At 43.5% G+C, this 27,978-nt stretch overlaps 1 protein-coding gene across 9 annotated transcripts in view; it reads left to right on the plus strand.

Annotated features, from left to right (window-relative positions):
* Nucleotides 1-27,978, plus strand: part of Ankrd55 (ankyrin repeat domain 55) — a 95,555-nt gene that overhangs the window by 19,938 nt on the left and 47,639 nt on the right. For 6 of the 9 annotated variants that reach the window (NM_029898.3, NM_001168405.1, XM_017315638.2 and 3 more), the window contains 4 exons: nt 10,037-10,159; nt 14,664-14,794; nt 18,741-18,850; nt 27,827-27,887. In NM_029898.3, coding sequence (NP_084174.2) covers nt 10,037-10,159; nt 14,664-14,794; nt 18,741-18,850; nt 27,827-27,887 — 425 coding nt within the window. Of the gene's footprint in view, nt 1-3,583; nt 7,496-9,325; nt 9,432-10,036; nt 10,160-14,663; nt 14,795-18,740; nt 18,851-27,826; nt 27,888-27,978 lie in introns of those variants that run through there. The other 3 variants (XM_017315639.2, NM_001168403.1, XM_006517791.4) reach the window with 3 other exon arrangements.

Below are 27,978 nucleotides of genomic sequence, written 5' to 3' on the forward strand. Positions count from 1 at the left end.
TGAGGCAGGAGGCTCACTAATAGTGCAAAGCCAGTGACTTCCTGGAAAGCCTGGACTATTTACCAAGATCTTGTGTGAAACAGAAACAAAACCATCGAAACCTTAGGCATGATGAAGTATGCCTGCAATCCAGGCACTCAGAAAAGAGGCAGAAGGACTGCTATACATTTGAGGCCTGTTTTCATAGTGAGTCTCAGGCCAGCCAGGGTTACATAACTAGCAAGCCTCTCTATTTAAAATTAAGTATTCATTGAATTAATCAACAAATAAATACCCATTTTTTAAAAAAGAAAAGAAAAAAGTACTTTCTAGAGAGGCATCTTTGCTTGCTCCTGTGTATTTAGAAAGCTCCAAACTGGCTCTAAATTATGTTTTTAAAGATTGGCATTCCCCTGGCTCAGAACCCAGAGACCATAAAGACTCCTCACCACCAGCGGGTGGCAATGTTGTACCTTGGAGCCATTATGGTGCTGTGAAGGCTGGTTCCTCCTGAAAGGTGCAAAGGTCTTCTTATCTCCTTACAAATAGTTAGAGCTTTCTAGGTTGCCCCAAGACATAATTTCTCTGCTGTCCCACAATACCTAAGATAACTGTGTGGAAATAGAGAGGAATCTAAATTAGAAGAAGGCCCTGGAAAGTATCTCTTTAAGTGATTTTACTGTCCAGTCATAATAGCCCAAGGATGTCTCAATCACCACTTCAACATCTGTCTTCCTTCTGGATTATGTTCTTTTAAAAGACAGAGACTCTACACCCTTTGTGGCCAGGAGATGCAGAGTCTATGGATGGCTTAGTATATTTAAATTCTCCAGGGGCAATATGTTCTAGTTAAAAGAATAATCTAAGATCTACAGATCTCTCTATAAATGCTTATAATTAACTCTAATGTCATGGGTGAGTTCTATTACCCAAGGATGCTCATAATAGAATATACCAAGGGAACTCTCTCAAATCCTCTGGTTTCGATTCTAAAGGCTAAAATGCCCTTTACACTGACACGGCCACTCCACGAAAGGGCCATGGCTTAAGCAGTGCAGGTGTTGATCTGGCCTCAAAGCAGTTGCAACAAAATGGGCTCAGTGACTTTTTAATGCAATCAGTGACTTTCCAAAGAACACCACAGCTCTAAAACTGGAACCCAAGAAGACACAAAATCTGAGGAGCTCAGGCACCCCAAACATTGGTAGTAGCCAGCTGTACATCTGAAGCCCTAATGTCCCGAGGATTCAATAGACAGTCTCTAATACAACTGGAAGCAAATTAGATTTTGGCTAATCAGAATAAGCAAAGAGATGTCAAAATTAGCTACCGATCCTTGTGTTTTTTAAGTAAAATTAATCATCTAAAATAGTTATCCAGGGTTGGTTTTTTGGTTGGTTGGTTGGTTGGTTGGTTGGTTGGTTGATTTGTGGGGTTGTTAAAGATCCAATTTTCGATGAGCTCAGATTTTACTAGAGTCCACACTCAGAAGTTACTGTGAGGAGGTGCTGCACAGTTTCTAAGCACACAGCATCCGTTCTGTTCCTCTCACTGCAGACTGGACACGGTTCATAGACAACACCAAAAGGTACCACTTCAGTACAGGTTTTGTTTTTCCTTCATCATTAAAATGTTCACCTTCTTTTGTCTTTTTACAATAACTATATTGCCAAGTGTCACTTGCTGAGTAAACCCAAAGTTCCCTTTGAATAAACCCCAGATTTCAGCGGTGGCCTCAGGAGCAATCAATCTATAAGATGGCTTTACCAGTTGCCAACCTTTTCAGTCTGTTTATAACTTATGAAATGTTCTCTTTGTGTTAATTTTCCCACAGCAGTTTTTAGAATTTCCAAGTGTCAACTTTGGACTGTTTCTTTACTTGTATTATTGAAGTATTTGTACAGCTATGACCAAGGGGTCAACAGAGCAACTTCAAGGTGGGAAGATTTCCTTTGGCTCATGTAACAGAGGGTTTGGTCCATCCTGTAGGCAAGGCATGGCAGAGTGATTCACATCCCAGCAGTAAGGAAGCATCATAAAGAATCCAGGAGGGGCTGGGAACAAAAGACCCCCAAGGACCCACCCCCACCCCAGCACGATGTCCCTAGCTAGACCCTACCTCCGAATGAAGCTCTCAAGCAACACCTTACTGGATGCCAGTCCCCAGCACATGAGCCTTTTAGGGGAACACATTATATCTAAGCCAGAACAGTGATGACTGTACAAAGCTCTATCTCCTTTTTGGGTAATGAAATACTAGTGTAAAGTTACTAAGCCGCATCTCTCTCAACATTTATGAGAAGAAAATCTTGGCTAACTTCGATGACCATAAGCAATGTCCATGCCTTATAGAGTCTGAAAACTACAGGAGGCACAGAACATGACCAAGACATTCCATTTTTTTAGCCTGCTCTTCTGGTTCTTTCTGTATTCCATGCGTAGAGACACATGAAATGTTTTAGAATATACAACTAATATTTCCTCCCATGGTTCTTCCTATTCATTCATGTCCTCTCTTGCTGCAGACTGGCCTCAACGTGAGGCCCTCAATCTGCAGGAGAATCAGAGTTCCGGTTCAGGTGGACAGGGAGTGACAAACAAATACAGACACAAGGGAGTGTTGTATCTGAATGTAATGTGTCAAAGTGAGCATCAGACTTATATATTACAAAAGAAAACAAAGAAGTTAGGTGATACAACAGTTAAGCTACTTTGAAGTTTTCTGACACAAAACAGAGAAAGGCATTCAAAAGACTGGAAGGCACCAGGCAATGTTTACAGTTGAGATAAGAGTAACCCTGCCTAGAGTCAGCTAATGACAGGGACCAGGAGGGGATTTCACACCCTGTCACAGTTTATGTTATTCCTCTGAGCCTTGTGAAAGCTTGCACCAGGGGGTTCTGCTCTAGCAGACCTTTTTCATGAATAATGCAGTACTGTAGTTCTTCCTTAAACCATAGCCCTCCTTTTTCCTAGGCCATGGTAAATTCTTGCATATGGGAGTAACTTGGCTGCTCTTTTAAGTATCTGTAGGGAATGTCCATTTGTCAGAAGAACTCACCAACTTTCTTCTAATATGCAATGTAGTCTGCCATGCCCAACTGTAATGAGAATTCTAAGTTTACTATTTTGAACTAGCCCTGAGAATACTAGCTCCTATCTGGCAAACGGAGATGCCTGATTACTAAATGTCAGCAGTGGGGCATTTCGTCTGGATAAATGACATTCTTACAAAATTCCAAGCCCAGGGTCAGCTCAAGGACTGCCTAGGACATTGGTGAAGGCCAGACAGTAGAATTCAACCTGATTTAGGTTTAGTAAAATCATTTCTTGGAGGCACCTATAATAAAACAATACTGAAAGAAAGCACACAGATCTATACGCTGACTAATGCAGGGACAGGTTTGGAACATTCATGCCAAGGTTCCAGGAGACTGAGTTTCCATGAAACAATTTGCCTCGGGACTGTGTCCAAGCCTTTAGGCTTGTCACGCAGACTTCACTGGAGTGGGTGTGGCTCTCTCTCTCTCTCTCTCTCTCTCTCTCTCTCTCTCTCTCTCTCTCTGTGTGTGTGTGTGTGTGTGTGTGTGTGTGTGTGTATTCTACCTTTCTGCATGCAGCTGTGCATAGGTCTTTCTGTTTAGGCTTCATACACAGAGGTGAGAAGCATTTAAAACCTGCTCCCTGGGAAGATCAATAGAGATATGATGAATTCTTGGTGCTAAATAGGTAGATGATAGAAAATAGACAGATACATACAGAAAGATACATGGAGGATAAAGGGGGCATGTGTTGTTCAATTATATAGAGCTATTTGGTGATGTTAAGTGGATTTGTGACCTTTTGTTGAAAAGAAACTCTTCTGCCCTCATTTTAGATCCCAAAGGATGATCAACCATTCTTTTCTTTGTAGCAGCTCCAAGGTAAGACTAGGGATCCACACTCACCATGGTTTAGACTGAGCATTTCTACGGAGCCTCTAAGAGTCTTCTCGTTCTTAATTGCTAGTTTCCTAGCAGATCCTAAGCTAAATGAACTCGGAAGCTCACTTTGATCAGCCTTGTAGGACACCTCCTTTCCTTCTCCCTTCTTCATCTCTCACTTTAAGTTCCTTCTTAGCATACTTCCTGGATGGTCTTCTAGCCAAGACTATCTATCTTTAACAGGATGTTTGTGTTCTTGTGGCATGACCTGGAACCTGGCTGTCAAGCTCTAGTAACTCCAATGTCTTTCTCTGTCACTCCATCACTGTTACTTCTGACTGCGTAGGAGTCCAGGATAATTTCATTGTAGCACTGTTTACACGAGGGCCCTTTGAAACCAAGACCATTCACAATAGAAAAAGAAGAATAAAGTACACAGAGATGAACTTAACCTAGAAGGCAAGGGACTTGCACACCCAAAACTACAATGAGGTGCTCAAGTAAATTAAAGAAGATGCCAACAAATGAGAAGACATCCAGGGTTTCCTGAACTACAAAGGCATATTTAGATGTCACTGGTTCTCGGAGAAGTACAATCTCTGACAAAAACTCAATGACTTTTTTATAGACATGGGATATTTCATTCAAAAATGTCATTTGGAATCCTAATGATCTCCCAGACGTTTCAGACAGTTTTACAAAAAAACAAAATTAGAGAGAGGCCTCACCTTTCCTGGTTTTACAAATTATAAAGTTACAGTAACCAAAAAGTGTGGTACTGGCATGAAGGTAGTAGTCATACAGATTAATGGAGTAGAACTGAAAGTCCAAAGATGATTCCATATATCTATGGCTAGCTAGTTTTTAAGAAGGGTGATAGCCATGTGTGGTGGTGCACACCTTCAGTCCCAGCACTCAGGAGGCAGATGCAGGTGGATCTCTGTGAGTTTGAAGCCAGCCTGGTCTACAAAAAAAAGTTCCAGAACAGCCAGTGCTACACAGAGAAACCATATGTTGAAAAAAATAAATACAAATAAAATAAAATTAAGAAGAGCGCTAAGATCACTCAACAATGATCTTCAAAATACAGTGCTTAAGACAGTAGATAATAACAGGAAAGATTTTAAATTCTCACCTTACAGCAAGCATATCAAAGACCCAATCATAATGTGTAGAACCATAAAACTTTTAGAAAGGAGCCCAAAGAAAGAGCATCTAGCAATGGGTTTGGCAGGGATTTCCTGGACATGATGCCAAAAGCACAAGCCACAAAAGAGAAATATAGACAAATTTCTGAGAGACTCTACTAACTGCAAACAGGAAAGCCATAGAGGAGTAGCAGTTTGTGCATCCAACATCTGTTATAGGCATTAATATCAATAGCGAAGTTCTCCATATGTCCCTAAAGGCCAAGATCACAAAACAATGACCTTATTACAAAGTGAAAAAAGAATCTTAATAATCATTCTTCCAAAAATAAAGGGACAGCCAATGACATATGCAAAAGATATTCAACATTGGCAATCATTAGAGAACTGTAATTTAAAACTACGACTAAATACTCAGCCACTTTAACCATTCAAAGGTTGAATGGCTCAAAGGGATGGTTGTTATGAAAGATAACATCCTTTCACACACAATATGTAAGCAAGATGAGGATGTGGGAAATTAGAACCTATATACAGATGTGGTATAAAATGGTATAGCTGCCTTGAAAAAACAGTTTCTTAGTAGGGGTTTCTATTGTTGTGATAGAAAATACCATGACCAAAATCAACATGAAGAAATGGTTATTTTATTTTACAACTCTCAAGTTATAACCCATCACTGACAGAACTCAGGGCAAGAATCTAGAGGCAAGAACTGAAAGAAAGACCATAGCGGAACACTTCTTACTATACCTTCCCCATGGCTTACTCAGCCTGCTTTCTTATTCAACATAAGACCACTCACACAGGGATGACACCAGCCACCGTGGGCTGGGACATCCGACATCAATCATAAATTAAGAAAATGCCCTGTAGATATGCCTGTAAACAAATCTTATGGAGGCATTTTTTCAACTGAGATTCCAACTTTCCAAATGATTCTAGTTTGGGTCAAGTTGACCAAAAAAAAAATCAACACAAGCAGTATAGTTGATTGTTAAAACTGAGCATAAAAACAATATAATCACATTAACCAGCAATCCTACTTTTGAGGTTATAGCCAAAAGAGTTGAGAGCAGGCTACCAAAGCAATTTGTGCACACATGTTCACTGGGGCGTTACTCATAATAGCCAAAAGAAAGAAAAGAAAAAGCAAAACCAAGTGGACACCAAGAGATGAATAGAGAAATAAATATGATTGGTTTGTATGTAGAAAAGAAGATCACTCAACATTCAAAAGGAAAAGTGGACACATGATCCTCCATGAATGAGCCGACACTATGCTGTGTGAAATAATCTAGTCACAAAGAGACAAACAGTGTTCATTCCACACATATGAAAAACCTAGACTCAGATTCACAGACACAGAAAGTACGGTCGAGCTTTCTAGAGGCTGGGCAGGGAAAATAGGGGTTATGATGTAATGGGTACAGAGTTCTGGAAGATGAAAAGGGCTTGGAGATGGGTGGTGGTGGTTGTGCAATATTGTGAATGCCTTAAGGCCAGAGAACTGTAAAGTTAAAATGGTTAAATGTTGTGTATGCAAACTCAACTAACTAGACCACCTTCGTGACCTCATGGAATTATCTCCAGAACTAACCATCCTGCTCTCTTAAACCACTCAGGATACACAAATGAAGTTCACGACACCTCATTGTAGCCTCTCTCCTCTTACTCTTCCCAGCCTCCTCCAGCCACATTTAACACACAGGGTAAATATCTCAGTGTAACCCTGACCTGTGCAGAATGGACGGGCCCTATCACTCCCTCGACGTGGTAATAATCAGTTATCAGTTAGCGTTTCCTCCTCGTGAATTAGTTCACTAATTCCTGTGGAGCCAATATCCGTCTAATACCTTATGCTCCTTGCCAATGTGCCACTGCTAAAATTGTCCTTGCCTAGGACTCTCTGGCAAACTCACAAGAAAACTAAAGCATGTCCGCAAGGTAATACAAAACGACAAGCCATAAAATAAATAAGGGAATGAATAAGAAGGATGTCTTGGCATATGCAAATGTTCCAGGGATATTGCTGGCCTAAGGTGCTGTGATTGGGGGTTCAAGTGGTGTCAGCAGTTGCCAGCTCTTCCATTCCCCTGGCTCAGCTCTGCTCTGCTCCATCTTCATTCTTCTCACCAGGCAGATGCTGACTGCAAGCTTCCCAATTCATGGGCAGTGGAACAGAGAGAGAATGTGTGTGAGAGGAAGGTGGGGAGGGGAGGGAGGAGAGCAGTGCTCGCCACAATCCCAGCTGGAGTCTATTTGCTTTTCATAGACTCTAATCGGTCCACAGCCCTGAATATGTCACCTCGACCACAGTAATGCAAATTCTTAATAGCTCTGTTCCAGGTCACATATTCTGAATCTGGGTCAGGATAGAATAGTCCACTGAAACTGCAGTTTGCCTGGAAGTGGAGTACTGATGACCACCCCGGAGTGTTCAAGGTAAAGCTAGCATCAGGAAGAGGGGAGGTTGAGCAACAGAAAAGACAGATTCAGCCATCTTTCAATGAGTCTCATGGGTACTTGACAGGCTCAGATATATTGCACATAAATGTAATATTCAAATCCTTCTGGCAAAATATTTTTGGGATCCTAATTCTAGGAGGCAGTACAGCACCACATCGTGATGAAAGTACTGTGTATATCAGTCATGAACTGAACATGAACATGTTATCAAGTAGCATGCAGTTTCTAAAACCCCACAGTTGAATCTGGTGTGATGGCATACACTTGTGATCTTAGCACGGCGGGTGGGGTGGGGGGCACAGGTAGATCACTCATGAATTTGAGACCAGTCTGATCTACAACTCATGAGTTCTAGGCCATCAAGGGCTACACAGTGATGCCCTGCCTCAGATCAATAAGAAACAAACAGCTCCGTAGTCCACCTGTCACCGTCGGCAGCTTCCTGACCCAATCAGGCTTCTTCCCAGGGGTCACTACCAGCATCTTTGAATGTGCACGTATTACTAGAAAGTAGGTCCCTCTTTTAAGTTGGGGCCTTAGTTCCAACACCCAGAGACCCTGGGAATCATCTTAACAAAATGCCCTGAATTATGTGAAGATCTGTAACAAAATCTAAGTGATATATGGCTTCATTAGTTGCCTTCATCAACAAGAGCCCTATTTTAAATATATACCCCAGACATGTAATACTGTCTAAATAAGCTAACATTTTTTTAAGTGGAGCAGAATAAGTAGCAAGTACTAAAAAATGCTTACTAAATGCCAGGTTGCTGTTAAGCACACAGGATTAATTTTAACACAGAGTCACTCCACCCAAGGGAGGTAGTTTCTAAGGGAGGCACTTGTCAGTGTTGTCAAGATCTCCACTTTACAGATAAGGAAACTAAGCCCGGTGAGGGTGACTGGCCCACAATTCCACGCAGCTGGTTAGCACAAGCCTGGCATATACCCAAGGTATCTGACTCCAAAGTCATCAAGCCAACCGCACCCTGCCATGCAAATGAGTAGGGGAGCCTGCTTCAAAACATGGACGAGTTAGAAAGCAGTCACTCGCTGTACAAAACAATGTTATTGTAAATAAGCCATCCCCAGCTACGAGCTTGCGTTGGACTGGCTAGCTGGGTAAAAATCATTAATGGTTTCTCAGAAATACTGGGACAGAGAAACCAAACCCAAACTTTAGGACTCGTGGCAGCTAAAGTTCAAAGAACCAAAAGGCCAATGGTCTTAGTGTCCACCCGAGAAGAAAAACACAACTTTAAAACTGTTGAGATATCCTCTCTCTAATAGAGGGGCTTGGCACAGCCTCCCCTGAGGTGTCCCACAAGACAGCTCGCTTCTTAACCATCTCTGTGCATTCCTGCAGTCACCTGACCACAGTCTGTTGTCATCCTTGGCAGTAAGACCTGTTGGATCAATTCTTCACAAAGGCACAGTAAACAGTTGGCTCCCTCATTCAAAGCAGTTTCGTACAACCTTAGTTCTTCTAGAAATAGCATCTTTACAAACCCAGGTGTTTGAAACTGAACAGGTTTTAATTGGGGGGGGGGTATGCAAAATGAGGCATGAGAAGCCAATATAAATGCAGTAGATGAGCACCAATGAAAAGGTATGGCTCTCCTTTCAATTGCAGGACAACAGTGGTGGGCAGGTTATGAGGGGGGCCACATGAGAGCTAGTTCTGCATAGGGAAAGCTCCTGGTGGGAAGGAGGCAGCTACTGCTGGATGCCAAGCAAGGGAGGGAGAGCCCCATCTTCTCCCTTCCCAGTCTTCAGTGCCTCCCTCCCATGTATCCTCCCATGCAGGATAAAGGCATCTGGAGATACAGTCATCACAGATGAAGGTGCAGAACATCTCTGGAGGAGAGAGAGGGAGGAGCATAATGCTTTTCCCAAAGATGGATGAACTGAGGTACTAAGAAGACAGGTCATGCGTCCATGGATGTAGTTCAGTTGGTAGAGGGCTTACCTAGAAAGCACATGCCTTCAATGCCCAACAATTGCATAGAATCAGGCATAGCAGCCCACATCTGCAAATGCAAGGGGTGGATGTAAGAGAATCAGCAATCCAAGATCAGCCTCGGCTATATAGAATACTCAAGGCTAACCTGGGCTACACGAGAACTTGACTCTAAACAGGAAACAAGCAAAAGAGAAGACTGTAGCATGCTTTGGGTCTTGAAGAATAGATTGAAGCCAAGACACTGGCCTTCTTCCCTTGCTGGTCTCTCTAATTTTGGGAAACCAGCATGCCCAAAGAGTCATGACATGCAAAGAGTGCCTAATCCCAAGGCTCCTTGCCAACACGTGGTGGCGTTGCAAATGACCTAGAGTGGCCCACTTTTCTTCAGAAGTGTCTTTTCCAGAAAGGAGTATGTGACTAAGCTGACTCAGCCTCTGCCTGGATTCACTGGGGAGGGAGGTTTAGTGACTCACTTGTGTGGGTGACAATCTGGTCTTGTGGTATTCTTTGAGTGAACGTACTCTACATATTAACAGAGTGTCTGGTTCATGCAGGTGACTCATCTGAAGAAGTCGACCTGGCAATGGTGTATCAGGCAGCATCGAATGGAGATGTCAACTCTCTGACCTCCGTCATTCGGGAGGATCCGTCCATCCTGGAGTGTTGTGACAGTGAAGGTGAGCTGTTTGTGAGGTGTTTTTGTTTTTGTTTTAAACCTGGAATGGAATGCTTTATCCTTTCAGAGATGGTCTTTTGAGATGAGCAACACTAGTGAAATTCTTTTTGACTGACCACAAGATACTATAGGCATCTTGCCTGTGGCTCTGTAGAATCCTTTGGCATTTTTCAGCATGACACTGGACACAGAACTTCAGCACCTTTTACACATTATTCACTTATTATATTTCATATATTATTATGAAGTGGGTTGTTTCCAGTATTTTTGTAAGACTGACCAATTACGTGTGTGTGTGTGTGTGTGTGTGTGTGTGTGTGAAAGCCAGAAGTCAACCTCAAGTGTCATTTCTAAGGTATTATACATTTTATTTTTTGAGACAAGGTTTTTCACTGGAATTTTGAACTCACCCAGTAAGTTAAGCTGACTGAGCCCCAAGTATCTGCCTGTCTCCATTCCCTCTGGACCAATATTACAAGTACAAAACATTATGTCTGACTTTCGTATGCGTGTTCTGGGAAACCTACTCAGGGCCTCAGGATTGCACAGCAAGCACTTTGGGGACGGAGGCCTCTCTTTGATCACCAGTAGTTATAACAGGTATCTAGGAAGAGCAGAAATGGATGTTGGAGAAATGTAAGAATTTGGCCCTTGAGACCACATCATGGTTGTATTTCCACCTGTATTCTTTCTAAATACAACTAAGAACTCTGGATATGATGACTAATATAACTCTGGAAACCAAGAGAAGGACCAAGTCCTTAGATCCAAGGACAGGCATGATGGTGAGTTCTCTGGGATGGCCTTTTGCCTTGTATATCCCAGGGTTGGAGCTGAAGGAGCTGGCAACACAGAATACCAAAAGACACGGACAGAAGAGAAGCCTCTGAAAATCTGCATCCTATAGGCAAAACGCCAAGACTGATCACTGATAGGAGGAGACTCTCTACACCTCTATGTGGTTTCACAAGAGGGAACACTCCGTCATCTGTATGAATTCTTGCTTCAGAAGCTTAGAGGGAGAAGAGCGAAATAATCTCAAAACACACGGAGGGGGAGAGAGGAAACAAGAAAAGATGAAATTAACCGGGCGTGGTGGTGCACACTTTTAATCTCAGCACTCGGGAGGCAGAGGCAGGAGGATTTCTGAATTCGAGGCCAGCCTGGTCTACAAAGTGAGTTCCAGGACAGCCAGGGCTACACAGAGAAACCCTGTCTTGAAAAAACAAAAAAACAAAAAAAGATGAAATCAAAAACAAAAGCAATAGGGAAAAAAAAATCTAAAAAAACCAAGGAACAACCTGTAGCACTGTCACTGTCAAGAAAAACTAACTGAAGGAGATGCAAATTCCTGCTCTTGGGAATGCAAGGACATCACTACAGTCCCCACAGAAATGCTGCAAACAACTTCACACACGTAAATTTGACAATTTAGATGAATGGATTAATTGCTCAAAATAAAATAAATTGAGAGGAGGAGGAGAAGAGGTTAGCTTCCCTTAGAAACTACTGTTCATCTATACATGAAAATACCACAGTGGACACCAACAATAAACTTAATTAATGGTTGTTAACAGTCCTGGTACAAAACAAGTTAAATATTCCTATAAGTATTTAGAAAATTAAATTTATAATTTAAAAAATTTTAAAGAGGACTACCTTCAGGCATTGATGGTCCTGTAGAGTTCTACTATGTATTTATTTATTTATTTATTTATTTATTTATTTATTGTTTAGCATTATTTTATGTGTTTGAATGCTTTGCCTGAATTTTGTCTGTATACCATGTGCATGCTTGGTGGCCCAGGTCAGAAGAGGGTGTCAGATCTTCTGGAACTAGAGGTACAGATGGTTGTGAGCCAACCTCTGGGTGCTGGGAACCAAACCCAGGTCCTTTGGAAGAGCAACAAATGTTCTTAATCACTGAGCCATCTCTCTGATCCATTCACAAAAATTTTCCAGAACAATCAGCGTTACTTTCATATGATTTCTTTCAAAAAGAGGAAAATACTTCTTAGCTATATTTATGAGCTAAAATTGCATTACTATCAATACTTGATAAAATCATAAACTAACTAGTTAAAGAAGAAAAATCACATCAGTTGGCACAGACACAGTTCATAGAATTCAATAAACATCCAAAATTTAAATCTCGGAAAATAGAAATGGAGAGGAGCCTTTTCTCAATGTGACAGAGAACAAAGCCAGGGGCAGTGGCACGAGCCTACAGTTCCAGTCTCTCGGGAGAACAAAGCCAGGAGCAGTGGCATGACCTACAGTTCCAGCCTCTCCGGAAAACAAAGCACAAGAGTCATGAGTTCAAGTCTATGCGAGGCAATTTGGCAAAACCCCTTCTCTGATTTTCTTTTCTAAGATTATCTGCGGTATCACTCAGTTGTTAAAGACTGAGTGTTTGGGCTCTGAGATCAGGAACAGAGGAGGAGGAGGGCCCACTCTCTGCACCTAATTTCAATGCCATATAAACGCAAAAGGCTAGAGCAGAGGCAAAAAAGGATGTGCGCGTATCCAAGAGAGCAGCAGAAAGGCCTGCTTTCCCCACAACTTAGCTGTCACTATAGGCAGGCCTAAGCTATGAATTCAGAGATCACAGGTACAAGAGGAGGGCATAAACCTGATCCAAACAGAGTAGAGACAAAATGTACAGGCAATCTGCAAGAAAACATGGAAGCCTGTCCCTATGTACAGCCAGCTTGTCGGTACATACTTATTAAATATCTTGGCCCGCCCCACCAATGTCCGATGTCACCTGAACTATGAAGGGATGCTCCATGCAGATCTGAGTATTTCCTGAACTCTCCTCTCTAAACTGTTGAGCTATCTCTTGTTTTGGTTGTTATAACTTTATAGTAAATATTGTCTGTTAATAAGGCAAGTTTCTGTTCTTTGTTCTCTGAAGAAATTTGCATAGAAAGTACAATCTCAGGATTGATGTAAACAGCTCAGAGAGAGCATGGAATCTTATAAAATAGTATGTAAAATTAATTTGTTCTATTTACTGAATATCTCAGATTTATTAATTGCTTCATTTTCTTATTCATTATGTCCATTCTTTCCCCTCTAATGATTGTACTTTTCTTTCTTTTTTTTTAACTTTTAATATTTATTTACTTACTTACTTTTGGTTTTTCAAGACAGGGTTTCTCTATATAGTCCTGACTATCCTGGAACTCACTCTGTAGACCAGCCTGACCTTGAACTTAGGGATCTGCCTGCCTCTATTTCCCTCCAAGTGTATGCATCACCACAAGGCTTGTAACTACTTAATAGGAAGGGCGATAGGGATGGGGAGAAAGGGAAGAGAGAAAGGAGGGAAGTAGGGAAGAATGGAAGAAGGAAGAGATGAGGGAAGATAAGGAGAAAAGGAGAAAGAAGGGAAGAGGAAGGCTCTACTCTTCTAAGAATTACTTCATTCCTGCTTCAATATTAAAAAGGAGGGATGCTGGCTGGCCAGCTGCCATATTCAGGGAGAACGGCAGCCCAGAGATCCATCCATTCTCAGGATCTCTGTGGACCATAGCTGGGTTCATCCAGAGGAGAACCACAAGCTCAAGGTGGGTCTCCAGCTCAACAGAATCTAAGCACGTGTCAGTTCAGCAAGAGGTCGGACCCAAGCTTGGCCTCTTGGTCTGAAGGAATGTGACACTCCGTGCTTGTCCCAACAGCCCCTCAAAGTTAAACAAAATGTGCCCAATCATCTTTATTTTGTTTTTCTTTTCTTTTCTTTTCTTTCTTTCTTTCTTTTTTTTTTTTTTTTTTTTTTTTTTTTTTTTTTTTTTTGGTTTCTTCAAGACAGGGTTTCTCTGTATAGCCCTGGCTGTCCTGGAACTCACTTTGTAGACCAGGCTGGCCTCGAACTCAGAAATCTGCCTGCCTCTGCTTCCCAAGTGCTGGGATTAAAGGCGCGTACCACCACCGCCCAGCTTCTCTATTTCTATTCAGCAAGAAAACACACTGAAAAACAAAATTACTTTGGTGGTGTTGATTCAGAAAGAGTTCAGTGAAGGGAATTCTACTGAGAATTTGTATAGCCCAACGATAGGCTATTGTCCAGCTTTATCACCGGTTACCTCCAAAAGTGTGCTGAACCTGGATACCTGGGTGGACCAAGAGCTGGTCTGGGTTCCGCACCTACTTCAGCTTAGTCAGGGTGAATTGACCTGGAAGATCTGAGAATTATTCACATCCCTGAGGCAACAATAGCCAGTTTTGGTCACCTGCCCAAAGTGCTTTAATCTACCAACTACTACAGACAACTGAGCATGCAGGAGAGGGGAAAATCACAGACAACTGACGGGAGGGAGCCGATGACGGGAGGGACATCTCTATGTAAACAGAAACCATCACCCTTGGCTCTCCTCAGCCCCACAAAATCCAGCAGATGGATTTGTGCTACAGGAAATCAGAATGAATGAACAAACCAACGGTTTGCTCATAAATCCCAAAAGCTAAACATTTGTAAAGGCTGTTGAAATGTCTCATTCCAGGATGCACGCCCTTGATGCACGCGGTTTCAGGACGTCAAGTGGACACAGTGAAATTGCTGCTAAAGATGGGTGCCAACATTAACACACAGGATGCGTATGGTCGCACCAGTTTATGCCTGGCAACCTACCTGGTATGGATCTCTATTTGTTAATGGGGCTACAGAACAAGAGAACAGAGATGTCATGTGGATTGCACACACAGAATGGTGCCTATGATACAGTAGGTCAACAAGAATAGGACTTTAGGCTTTGCTTATTATCCTTAAGGCTTGTATGGGCCGTAAGTACCTTCATTTATTTATTTCCCTGGCTGCCCTGGAACTCACTCTGTAACTCATGAGTTAACATAGAGGTGATGTGAGATAGAAAATGTTATTTTCTATCTCAACACCAGACTTTCACTTGGGACATTTCTGGCCCTTGTTGGCATTTCTAACAAGGCCATAAATAACCCCCAGAGGGTGGTAACAATTTCAAGATTCAGTTAACATCTGCGGGGTGTACTTAGGTGGAAATTAGCTGAGCGGAAGCTCCAGGCTGCAGAATGTGAGAAGTAATGAGAATTGGGAAGGGTGAGGGGATGTGGGCGTCGGAGATGTAGGCGTTGGGGACAAGGGCATCAGGGACTAGGGCACCGGGGTTGTACCAGGATCACAGGGGCAATGCCAAATGAAGAACTCACTCAGTTCATAGTTAGTGCTCACATTAGAAACTGTAATGTCATCCTTCATACTAGGGATTTCAGTTCAGCATTGCCCAACGTTTAAGCAAAGCGTGGTTAGGACTCACTGAAAATCCTCTAGCCCTCTCCTCTCAGATGCACTAGGTGGTCCTTCTGCAAGCTCCTCGGGCTGGCTTAAATCCACGTGAAACAAGCCCTGCTGGCCATGCGGGACAGTTTATTGCTTTTTTTCTTTTCATGGCTGCTACCCTCTCACATCTGTTGCCTCGTGGGTTCACTGCAGCTGACAGTTGATAGTCAGGGATTTCTCCCAACCAGCCCCCACTACAGATTCACCCCTCCAGCCCCACTAAAATAAAACACTTCCCTTCCCCAAACTCGACACCCCTTCCTGCCACACAATTCAGAGTGTGCAATATGCATTGCTCAATTCCCACAGAGATTTTCTTCAGAGACCACTTTAATTTTTTTTTCTTTGCAAACTCTGTTTCTAGGACCCAGAAACGATTTTTTTGAAATGTGGTCCAGAGGCCTCTTGGATCAATACCACTTAGAGGTCTTGTTTGAAAGGTGGGCTCTGAGGTATGCTAAGACTTCCTTAGTTAGAAACTCCTTAGAGAGCTTGGGAGTAGAGGAGGATGGGAGGCTGCAGGTTAAACTAACCTCCCTGGCAAATTTGGTGTCTACTTGAGTTTGAAGACCACTGCTCTGTATGTGTTAGCTGAGTGAGTCTCTGTATTCAGACAGATGTAGGTCTTGGTCACCTCCCTTGTAACATGTGCAACTGCTCTTTATACAAACCTTTTGTGTCTGAGAAAAACAGGCAACATTTTGAATGAACAGTCAAAGGAAAAGGGTGGGATGGCTTCTAAAGTTGACTGCCATTGGACTCTATAATACGGTAGAAACAAGTTATATGTCTTTAAAAGACTCTAAACTCTAAAATTCAAATTTTGAAAGGACTGGAAAGAAGTGTCCCACTAAACATCAATTATGAGGGGCAACTTGGAATGTAGAAAGGTAGCCTCTTTGCAGGCAGCCCTTGCCATTCTAAAATGCTGGGGAGGGAAATGGTAACAATACACAGGGTGGGCTGCCTGCTTCCCTGTGCCTGTCCTCTGTGTGAGTCCCCAAGGCTCACTGGAAAGAGGTGCATTCTGGGAGCTGCCATGAAATCCAGCAATGTCTAGATTTGACCATTAAGAGAAACTTGACAAAAGAGACACTTAGAAACTGAGTCTCAACTCAGGGTACAAATAAATTTGTAGAAGCGGGACCTTGGGCAAATCTTTTTTGGCCTCAATCCACATTTTTGAGGTGTAGTTAAAAACAATAACCTAAGCTTATCACCTTTGAAGGAAAAGGTGGAGCCAGCTAGCAGGTAGAAGGTAGATTAGACACTCATTTGTTGCGTCAGCATGGTAGCAAGTGTTTCAAATATCTTCATTGGTTTTTAAATTTCCTTTCTGGAAAAAAAAAAGACTGAAGAAAACCACATATACACATTGAGTTCCAAGAAACATTGCAAAATGTTTTAGATATTTCAAGGCTTACTCCACCAAAAGATCTGCTTTTTCAAAAACTGTATGAGTCTAGTGCTTGGGCAATTCTGAAGTTTGCCCAAAGTGTCTTGCTGTTGGATTGCCCTGATTCATTTTTTTTTAAAGCAGAGAACTTGATGATTTGGATATTAGCAACTAGAAACAGATGTAATACATTAGTAAACTGTGAATCAATCCTGACAATGTCTCCAAATATTTGCTTCTACTTAAGACAGCTATCGATGGTCAATTCTACAGAACTGACTTTACGTGATATTATAGCCCATGATATTTATTTAGCTTTGATTTTTGTGACAGGGTCTCATGTAGCCTCCAAGTCACTCTGTAGCAAAGGCTGACCCTTAACTCCTGACCCTTTTTGTTGTTAACCTCCCCAAATCTGGGATTCTAGGTCTGCACATCCATGCCTGCTTTGGTCCAGAAACTATGATGTGCTCTTGTCTGACAGGTATTGTCTAGACTCTTCAAAACCACAAGGTTCTCTTCCTGCTCTCATTTTCTTACCTGAATAAGATTATTAACCCCTGGGGATTGGGTGCTTCCAATTGTCATACTAAGGAAGAGAATCTTCAGTCATCTCATCCTACAGGGGCATCTCTAGGCTTGACTATATACAAATAGAGGAAAAGAGATGCTGCTTTTGGATAAGAGGTTGTCACATCACTCCTCTCAATGAGAAGTTCAGCTATTTAGTTGTCTGCTTATAAGCAGGCAAGAAGCACAAGGGTTGTAGATAAATGTAGGAGACCTTCAGTTTAGGAATGAGAATAAAACTTGGTTATTAACAGTGTTGGATCAGTTAAAGAAGTGTAAACTAAGCAAGCAGTATAAATCTGGGCAGGGCTAGCCTCAGGTTACTCCTGTCCTTTAACATAAGATAGCAAGAAAAAACGGCCCAGTCAGAAATGCTAGCCAGCAAGGTGATAATATAAGTTTCAGTTGGTACAATTAGAATTCAGGGAATTCACCCTGCTTCCCAGGAAATAGGTAGGCCCATAAAACCTTGCAATGGGTTTCCATCCCTTGGAGAACACTAGTTATACCTTCATGTCAGAAACTCAGGATGTTAGCCTTAGAGTCTCAGCTACTGGCAGAGTGTGTGGGTTACATGTGTAAACACAATGAGGCTGACTCATTAGAAAAGGGATATAAAATAATAAAGAATGAAAGCCTACACGTTTGACACAGGAATGTTTCTGGGACACACAGAGGTGGCATTGAAGTCTAGTTTGTTGAAGCAGGTGTTTTTATCCAACTCAGACAGTTGATATGTATGAGTTGGAGATTAAGCCACACGCTGGGAGGCCAGGGCAGGTGACCACAGCCTGTCCCATGCTGTCCTTGGCCCGTGAGAACCAGAGCAGTACACGTGAGGCAGTTGAATCCCAATGAGTGGCTCTGGACATGAAAGGAGAGTCAGGAGAATAGCGCCTGCGTCTGTCTGCATAGGGAAGGGCAACAATCATACTGAAAACTGGGAACGTGAAGCCCAGACTTTCTCTGCTCAGCTGCCAGAGTTGGAACTGTAGTCCTTAATAGTTTCAACTTAAACATGCTGCTAGCCAAACCAAAGAAGTGGGAGAAAGAGAGAGAAAGAAAGAGAGGGGGGGGGGGAGGGAGGAAGGAAGGGAGGGAGGGAGGGAGGGAGGGAAGGAGAGAGAGAGAGAGAGAGAGAGAGGAAGGAAGGAAGGAAGGAAGGAAGGAAGGAAGGAAGAAAGAAAGAAACAAAGGCAAAAACAACGAAAGCAAAACGAAATGAAAAAGACCTATAGAAAGCATGTTGGCCTGTGTTCTGTGTGGCTGTGATATATAACAATGCCATTGCTATTTCAGGGCTGGCTTGAAGGCTGTGTGAGTCTGCTCAGAAACGGTGCCAAGCACAACATCCCAGATAAAAATGGCCGCCTACCTCTGCACGCTGCCACTGCAGAGCCTGATGTGAGGTGAGCAATTCATAGCATGCCAGGTGGAAAAGGCTTTGCAGGAGAAGGGTATGGGGCCTACCCTTCAGTGGCTGATAAAAAGAAGACTTACTCATGGTTTGTAGATAGGACCACACTAAATGTTCTAGAGTAACCTTAAACTCCAGCCTTACTTCCCTCCTGCTTCAATCTCCATCATTTTGAAAGCTCCTATGGCAGCTGGTGACATTTTCTACTACAAACGGCAATGATGCCGCTTGGCGCTTCCTTCATACTCTGTCGCGTACCACATGCCTTTAGTAGTAGTTCAGCATCTCCCAGTCCCAGGCCCTGACCAGCAGCACTGGGGGATAGTTTGTTTGCCTCATTCTTAAGCACCCAGGGTCAGAATGAAGACCTGAAGCTCTGTGGAGCTGAAGGGGTTAAACCATCCTCTAGGCGGGGTGTCTGGGTGTGGCGGGGGAATAACAGGATTTCTTCAGTCATTTTTATAGAAAGTAAAAGGCTTGGGAAATTCCAGGTCTATCCCTGAGGCTCGCTGCTTGTTATCTTGGACCACGTCCAGAAATAACAGAATTTACTCAAAGCCTTGAGCAAGCCCAGACCATTAACTATCAGTAAATATCATAGGTAAGCAAATGGTCTGTTTTCAGAAAAGGAAAGGGAAAAGGAAGGGAAAGGAGAGAGAGAGGAAAGGAAGGGAGGAAAAGGCTTCATTTCGACAGCTTGTACAAATGTTTAGTCATAGAAGTATACTGTTTCTGCAGGAGTGATCTTGAGAAAATAAGTTTAAAAACATTCCCTGCAAGAATTATTCTGCCCTGATTACTGAACTTAAGTGACTTTATCTGCCTCTTGAGTAATTTTAAAAGCTACGTATTCTGAAAGATAAATGCCCACTTAAGTTGTGGTAATTATAGTTATTGCAGTAAATAAAACCCAAAGTTTGAGCACTTCAAGCACTTCACACTCAAGTTTTACTTCACAGCCCAAAGGTCAGTGCTGCTAGGTGGTGGCTGGTTCCCCTCTACTGGTGATTCAGGGACCCGATCACCTCTCCTCTTGTAATGCTAGCATCCTCAAAGGTCACAGAATGTCCCTCACTTAACCTGGTGATGGGCAAAGAGATACCTTGCTCATTCTTGCAAAACCTCAGGCAAATGTCACCGGTCACATCTGTTCTTCTTCCATTAAAAAGGGCTAGTCATTTGCACACACTTCAATAGAATGAACCTCAGGAAAGACAATCCTGGGAGGGCAATCGCTCTGCCTCTGGTGATTCCGAGCCAGAAATGATGAACTCAGACTTCGATGACAAGTTCTCTCTGTCATCTACACCTCAAGTCAGTTAAGCAAAATTACATTCAAGATCAGTTGAGTCAGCTAGGTTCAACCATTGAAATAATTAGTTGAAACCCTGTTCAAGTGCATGTCCTTTTCCATAGACTTGGTTGGTTGGTTGGTTGGTTGTTTGGTTGGTTGGTTGGTTGTTTGGTTGGTTGGTTGGTTGGCTGGTTGGTTGGTTGGTTGGTTGGTTGGTTGGTTGGTTGGTTGGCTGGCTGGCTGGCTGGCTGGCTGGCTGGCTGGCTGGCTGGCTGGCTGGCTGGCTGTTTGGTTGGTTGGTTGGTTGGTTGGTTGGTTGGTTGGTTGGTTGGCTGGCTGGCTGGCTGGCTGGTTGGTTGGTTGGTTGGTTGGTTGGTTGGTTGGTTGGTTGGCTGGCTGGTTGGTTGGTTTTTGGCTTTTTTGAAGACAGCTTTTTTTTTTCTGTGTAGCTCGGGCTGTCCTAGAACTCACTCTATAGACCAGGCTGGCCTCCAACTCAGAGATAAACCTGATACACACACACACACACACACACACACACACGTGCTAGGATGAAAGGTATGCACCAGTGCCACCTAGCTCCATGGACATCGTAGACCGCAGTATCTCTAAACACTGTAGGATCTATCCTACATAGGTAGAACTTTGAAAGCAAAGAGTTGAGGCTTTTTCTTCTCTGGATACCTGATGACCCAGCCAACATCCTCTGATGAGTTTAATCCAGAACGATAAACCTCCGTCTATGTGCTAAAGATAGTTTCTTTTTGTAAAGGGATAGTTGATTCTGAATGGTTAAATCCTGCTTTACGATGCTGCTCAACTATTGAAATCCAAAAGCTGTCGTTAAGTATTTTGAAAGCAGTGTTTTGTGTTAGTCTTCTTCAAAATGGATTGGGTCAAACCCTTACCAACCTATAGACAGCAAATAAAGTAGCTGAGTTGCCTGCAGACACTCTGGGAAGCAGCTTATCCTAAAAGCTTCCTCCTGAGTGTAAAGTGATAAAAATGAGATACTTAGTGGTTATTTTACTGAGAAGTTTTATGGCAGAGTTGCATCTGCTTTAGGTGTTTGAAGCAGTAACTAACCAAGTCACAGAGTTGGGCTGCAGCCACCTGTTTGAGCATTCGCATCCACTTAGCATTGCTTTCTGAGGAAAGAGACCTTGTCTGGCTTTGTAGGCATCTTCCAACATTGCAACTGCACTGGAGAAGCCACGTCTCTTCCATTAAGGCATGTGAGCCGAGTTTCTTAAATGGACATGACTTTTAAAATAAAAGCACTCATTTATTTATTTTGTGTGTGTGTGTGTGTGTGTGTGTGTGTGTGTGTGTGTGTGTGTGTGTGTGTGTGTCTACAATGCACATGGCGAGCCAGAGGATAACTTTCAGAAGTTCTCTCCTTCATTCCTGTGAGTTCTCGGGGTCAACTTTAGGTCGTCTGACTTGGAAGGAAACATCTTTACCCATCGAGCCATCTCACCAGGCTGTACATAGGTATAACCTCAGACAGGCATAGCGAGTGCTTAGGTCTGACTTAAATTAACAGCAGATAATAGTGGTGATGAAGATGAAGATCATGGTGATGTGGAGGTTGATACTGTTACGAGCATGCTCTGAGCAAAATTCATAGAGCGTTCTCAATTCTGACCCATGTAATACACCACATACAAAGTCATACTTGTATCCTCACTTCACAGATGAGGGACTGTGACAAATACGGGAACAAACTGACACACATGAGGAAAACCTGCCCGATGAATCTGCTGTCCTCCTGAGAGCTGCCACTGTGGGCCTTGCAGAGTTTATTGTAATGATCATATTTTATCGGCAAGCCCTTGGCCTGTGTTGCCAGGCCTTATGAGAAACAACAGCCTTACACAATTTACTGGCTCACAATCAGATCATATTTTATTCATTACAGCATCTTCAAAAGTCCTATATAAGAAACCACAGGAAAAAAGTTTCGCTAAGGGCAGCTTGGCTCCGCTTCTCCAGAGAAATCAGATGGGATTTGTGTTATAGGAACGCTGTGGTGTGGTTTATGATCCACTGTCTCACTTTCTGTGCTTAGAAAGTTCAAACCTCAGTTTGAAACCTGCCTATGACACACACAGGTCTGTAGGTCATCTTTTCTTCCCATCGTCTGCCCCGGTTTTCTCTGACTAATTTCTTCACTCACCTTGTTTTTATTTATGTAACCAAATGTCACCTAAGATCCTTGTTAGGTTGAGGTCAAGAGTGGCGGGGAGTCAGGCTAAACTTGAATCTGGCCTCATCTGACCAACCCCTTTGTCTTGGACAAGTTCCTATGTCAAGGCAGATAAGTTTCTTTTCTAGAAAGTAAGGAGAGGCAGAATTAGAGGAAAATTTATTAGCCATAGTACTGATCACGGTACCTAATACATTGTGTTCAGAAAGCATTAAGGCTGAGTGTGTGTGATTGTAGACAGACATGAATATCAATCTCATGCTAGCGCTAAAGACTAGGATCCCTTATTGCCACCCCACCAGTTCCCACCTTGACACAGGTCTGCAGAGGGTACATGCAAACACACAGTTATTTGTGCACACAGCCCTGTAGCATCATGCAATACCTGTTCACTGCAAAGGATGCTGGGATAAGAACATCCACTCCCGGTTGTGTAAACTCAAGGAAACAGACTGCTTTGGGACTGCATAATTGAACTCAGGCTATTCAGTTCCACCAGAAACTCCCTTTGCAACTTGTGAGTGCAGATCCATCTGTATTTTCTTCATATTAGTAAGCAGTACGAACAGCCACCCTCCCAGAGACCTTGAGAAAAGCTGTTTACACTGGCTTAAAAATCTGCTGACCCTTACGTTTTCAAACAGCATGCTCCTCCCATGTGACACTCACTGGAGGCTATTAACAAGAAAGCCTCAGACTGAAGCTGCTTTTAAACAGTCCAGAGGGACGCTTATATTCTGCCTGTAGCCTACAGAGAGATTCAGGTTCTCTGATTGGCTTGCATTCACATCCTCAGCTAAGGGCCAGGGCAGTGGGGATTGGAGCAGACACAGGGATATCTGATTTATACATTAGCCCGACAAACACAGAGGAGCCGTGCCTGCTCTGAGCTCTCAGCTTCTCAACAAACCCAAGTTTTCTCCCTTTCAGTTCTCTTGAGCTTTTTCCCTTGTGCCCTTGACTGGGTAAAAGTGGGGACAGGATCCTTTGGACAAAGCCTCAAAGAGACAGAATTGTGTTTGTACAGCCCTGTAGGCGCTAGCACTGAAAGGCAAGAAACATTTTTCTCTGGAAGAATCCACCAGGCTCTGAAGGACTGCTTCATGGTCTCCATGGTAACTGGCAGATTTTTTTTTTCTTTTCTTTTTCATCCCTCTCTCCCCCACTGCCACACTGCCAGCAGTTCTGGATCTTTTCATCACTCTTGACTACAGCCAAAAGGTTTCCCTACCTTGGGATCCTATAAGTTACTAATGCTGTAGCCTGATGAGGATATTTCAGTATAGCACACTCTTGCATCCAGGTGGCATTAGGGACAGGAAGGGGAGGTGGCTGGTTTGGGGGAGCATCTCCATTCATTGCCATCACTGAGCTGCAGGGCTGGGAGCCTGCAGGGTCAAGAAACTGCTCCTATGATGTCTTTAGCTGATTCCTGCTGCCCCCTGAATCACCTGAGGGTGATCAGACAAGACCCAGAAAAGACAAGACTCGACAAGGTCTTTGTTTGCTTGTTTGTTTGTTTTTAAATAAACCAATATAGAAAAGTTAGGGGTGGGCACATGAGAGTGACTTCATCATAAGCATTAACTCACTTAAAATTATAGCGAATCTTGAGGAATTAGAAGGTATGTTCTTCATTGTACATATAGAGATGCAAACCAGAGAACCTGAATCTCTCTATAGGCTAAGGGCAGGATGCAGTGTACATATGAGGCTCCAAGAATGTTATAACTTGTCCAAGGCCCCTGGATTGTTGGTAGGAAGCATGGATTCTAATAGCAGTCCTCTATCTCTTGTTATTCAGTCATGGCCATAGGTGAGAGAAGACAGGTGCTGGGGATCCTTGTTTGCTGTCCTGATACCTGGTGTGTAGTGGCCCGGAGCTGCTGCTCTGAGATCGCAGGCAATTTGAACAGGTTCCAGTGGGGATGTCAGAAGAAATGTTTCTAGCCACCATAGCATCATGCTGGAACTCTAGGAGAACAAGGTTGAGGCCAGCAAGTGTCCCAGAGCTGAAGCCGATGGTGACCAAGTCAGATGACCTCCACACCACAGGACAGCAAGGGGTCAGCAGACTTCACAGAGAATATCTAATCTCTAGTTCAGGCTGAATCGCAGGAATGCTTTGTGGTGGCTTTAGCCAGCAGTGTGGTGAGTTTCAGGGAAGAGAGAAAGAGATGGCAACCTATAGTCCCTACGAGTTCAAAGCCAGACAGAAGTACATGGCAAGATGCTAAAAGCCAACCAACCAAGCAAACAAACAACAAACCCCCAAAACAAACAAACAAAAACAAACATTCTCCCAAAAAAGCAGAAAAAAATAACACCTTTTAATCTAAAGGGGACAAGGAATCCATGCCAGAGAGGGGGAGGGGGAAGAGAGGGAGGGGGAGGGAAATAGAGGGAGGGGAGGGGAAGAGAGGGAGGGAGAGGGAGGAGAGGGAGAGCTCTTCATCTGGATATTTGTGACCAACTTTGAAGACCAATGAGTCTTGAAGACTTCAAAATCAAATAGTTAAAGAGCATAGGTTGTCCCTTCAGACAGAGAAGTCAGGAGGTTCTAAAAGGTAGCAACCAAGGAAAGTCCAGTGAAACTGGCAGTACCTAGCACAGTGACACACACCTGTTGTCCTAAGCTGAGGCAGAAGAACCACAGCTTTGATGCCAGCCTATGCTTCAAAACAAAACAAAACAAAACAAAACAAAACAAAACAAAACTTACATTCTCAAAAAAAAAAAACAGAAAAATTTTCCCACCCCTTCATCTAAAGGGGTCAAGGAATCATTCATTGCCAGAAGCTAATCTGATTTGTTCCTCCCACTGACCACCAAATCCTACGTGTGGACACTTGGTTAATGTCATCTTCGAAGGTCAACCCCAGAGCCAGGGATTGCATCGAGAAAGAATGTGAGAAGCCCATGGTGACAGGGATTCATCTCACAATCTTGGGGCCACCCAGGCTGTGACATGGGCTCTTTCTCTGTTTACCCTTATTCCAGTCTTCCCTGCGCCTCACTTTCCTGGGAGCCATTCCAATGCATCCACAAGGGAAAACCTGTCTGAGTGCAGAGGAGACATTTACCTTGGGGCTAGCTGAGAGAGCAACACTGGCTCCAGCTAAGCAGCTCTCAACCTGTGGGCCGTGACCCCTTGGGGATCGCATATCAGATATCCTCCATATCCAATATTTACATTACCATTCATAATAGTAGCAGATATACAGTTATGAAGTGGCAACAAAAACAAGTTTACGGTTGGGGGTCAGCACAACAGGAGGGTCACAGCGTGAGGAAAGTTGAGAACCACTGCCTTAGCTCATCTCTTGACTCCCATGTCGACACCCACTGCAAACCAAATGGACGCTAGAGATTACAAGCGACCACTAGAGAGGGACACAGAGAGGCAACAGTCTCACTCCCATCCATAAAGCAGCCAGAACGGAAATAGACCCAGAGGCGAGACAATTACAGAAACGGAAAGCGTCACCCCAATTCAATTATTTTTATAATGACTACCTATCAGACAAAGGAATGAATCTGGAATTCAGAAAGTGTAAAAGAGAGGCTCTGCTCACAGTCTTAGCCCATTCCTTCAAACCTCTGTGCAAGGAATTCTCAGCCTGCTACAGCCATTGAACCTTTCGCTCCACTGCTGTTATGCATAGGGAGGTCACTCAGCAGTGAGGTGGGAATTAAGCTCCAGCAGCAGCTTAGCTCCCCCAAAGACAATGGAAAAGCTAGACTCAAACCCAGGCTTCGCAAGCCATTCCACATCTATAGGACGATCTCATCCCTATTCAAACCTTCCTTGCACGGCGTCTACTCCGAAAGCAGTATGAATGGTCCAGCATCCTTTTCCTCTCTTGTTGGTAGTGATTGAATGCTTAGGGTTTGAGATGTTATCTAAGCTGAGGTGAGTGAAAACCCGGTAGAAGGACTGGAAAGATGACTTCCATCAAGCACAGAGACCCAAGTGTGGATCCTAGGATGCACAGAAAATCATGGCAACTGGCATCTAAACCCAGCGTTGGGGACGAGGAGGCAGGGACAAGAGAAACTCTGGGGATCACTGACAAGGGCAGCCTGGACAATCAGTGAGCTCTGGGCTCAGTGAGAGACCCTGTCAAAATAAGAAAAAAGATGAATAGCAATTAAGGGAGACACCTGCTATCCACCCCTGTCCTATACACACATACACACACACACACACACACACACACACACACATGCACACAAGTGCATACACACATACACACTCCACACATATACATATACATACACATACATACACACACACAAAAATGCATGTGCACACATATTCACACATGTACACATGCACACACATACGAATATGTGCATGCATGCACGCACAGGCATGAACATAAATATGTACATACAGAGGACGCATGAACACATAGAACATACACAGAGAGAGAAGAAAAGTTGGATTGGAGAATAAAACTAAACAGCTTTCTTTTTCAAATAATCCTTATAAAAATCACTTGAGCCTCTCTGCCTGCATGTTCTCAGCTCTCATCATCAGAGTTCACTGAGCAATTGCCAGCACCTTCTCAAAGGTTTCCAAACAGGGCTGTTTACTGGCCTGGCCTGGGAAGGTGCTTTTCTACTGTGCCGATGAGGCTTCTCCAAGACCCACTGAGTCCAGTCCAGCTGTTTGTGACTTTTAAAATCCTCCTGGTGGTTCAGAGATGGGGCCCACGGCTCGAAAATCTGAGATTAATGTTTCTGGAAATAGTATGTTTGTCTTTTGGACATATTCTACATGCTTCAGCATATTATCTCAATTAGTCTCCTCCATGAGCTGTGAGACCAGCACTTATTGCTCCCAAAGACAGGAAGCTTAGGCACAAAGATGGTAAGCAACTTGGCTCAGAGCACAGAGTTTGGCAGGACTGACATGTGAACCCAGACTGTCTGGCTCCAGAGCCTGGCCCTTGAACCAGTGCCACCAACCGCCTCTATCTCATGGAGGGAGTATTGACCTCAGACAACCAAGTTCAGGGCAGTGAGACTGAACTTGAGAATCACTGGCTGTTGTTGCTCGATGAATCCTGTCACTGCCTGCTCAGATGTCCCTGTGTTACCAGTGTGTGGAGATGTAAACACAAGCACCCCGAGTGTGGTTATGCAAAGGAATAAAAGCCAGGCAGCACATGATGTTGGCTACTGAAGTACTATGTGGGTGACAGAGAGTGAGGCTAAAGGCTCGATGTCTTGCCTCGCCTTCATCCCCAGGAGCACTAGAATGGCAAGAAGCTGGAGTAGACAGGTGTGCTCCTCTGTTTTTCCTGCTAACGGCTTCCCATGCTCCTTTTCTCGGATAGATGGGAAGGACCTTGTTTCATTCGGAGGCCTCCAACTCCACCCATGGTGTTGGGCTTTAGTATCCATTCAGAGCACCCTTGGCTGTCCGGGCTGTTGATCCACTCTGTCCTTCCCAACAGGCTCCTCATAGTCCTGCTGCAGCAGTCCAGCCTCAGTGAGATCAACCATCAAGACACAGAGGTGAGTCGACTGTCCCCAGCCACATTCTGCATGTGGGGATGGAAGACATTCTTTGCACACCCCTCTAGTGGGCAAGCCTCTCTTCTCCTAC

Source organism: Mus musculus, chromosome 13 (genome assembly GCF_000001635.26).
Source record: "Mus musculus strain C57BL/6J chromosome 13, GRCm38.p6 C57BL/6J".
NCBI lineage: Eukaryota > Metazoa > Chordata > Mammalia > Rodentia > Muridae > Mus > Mus musculus.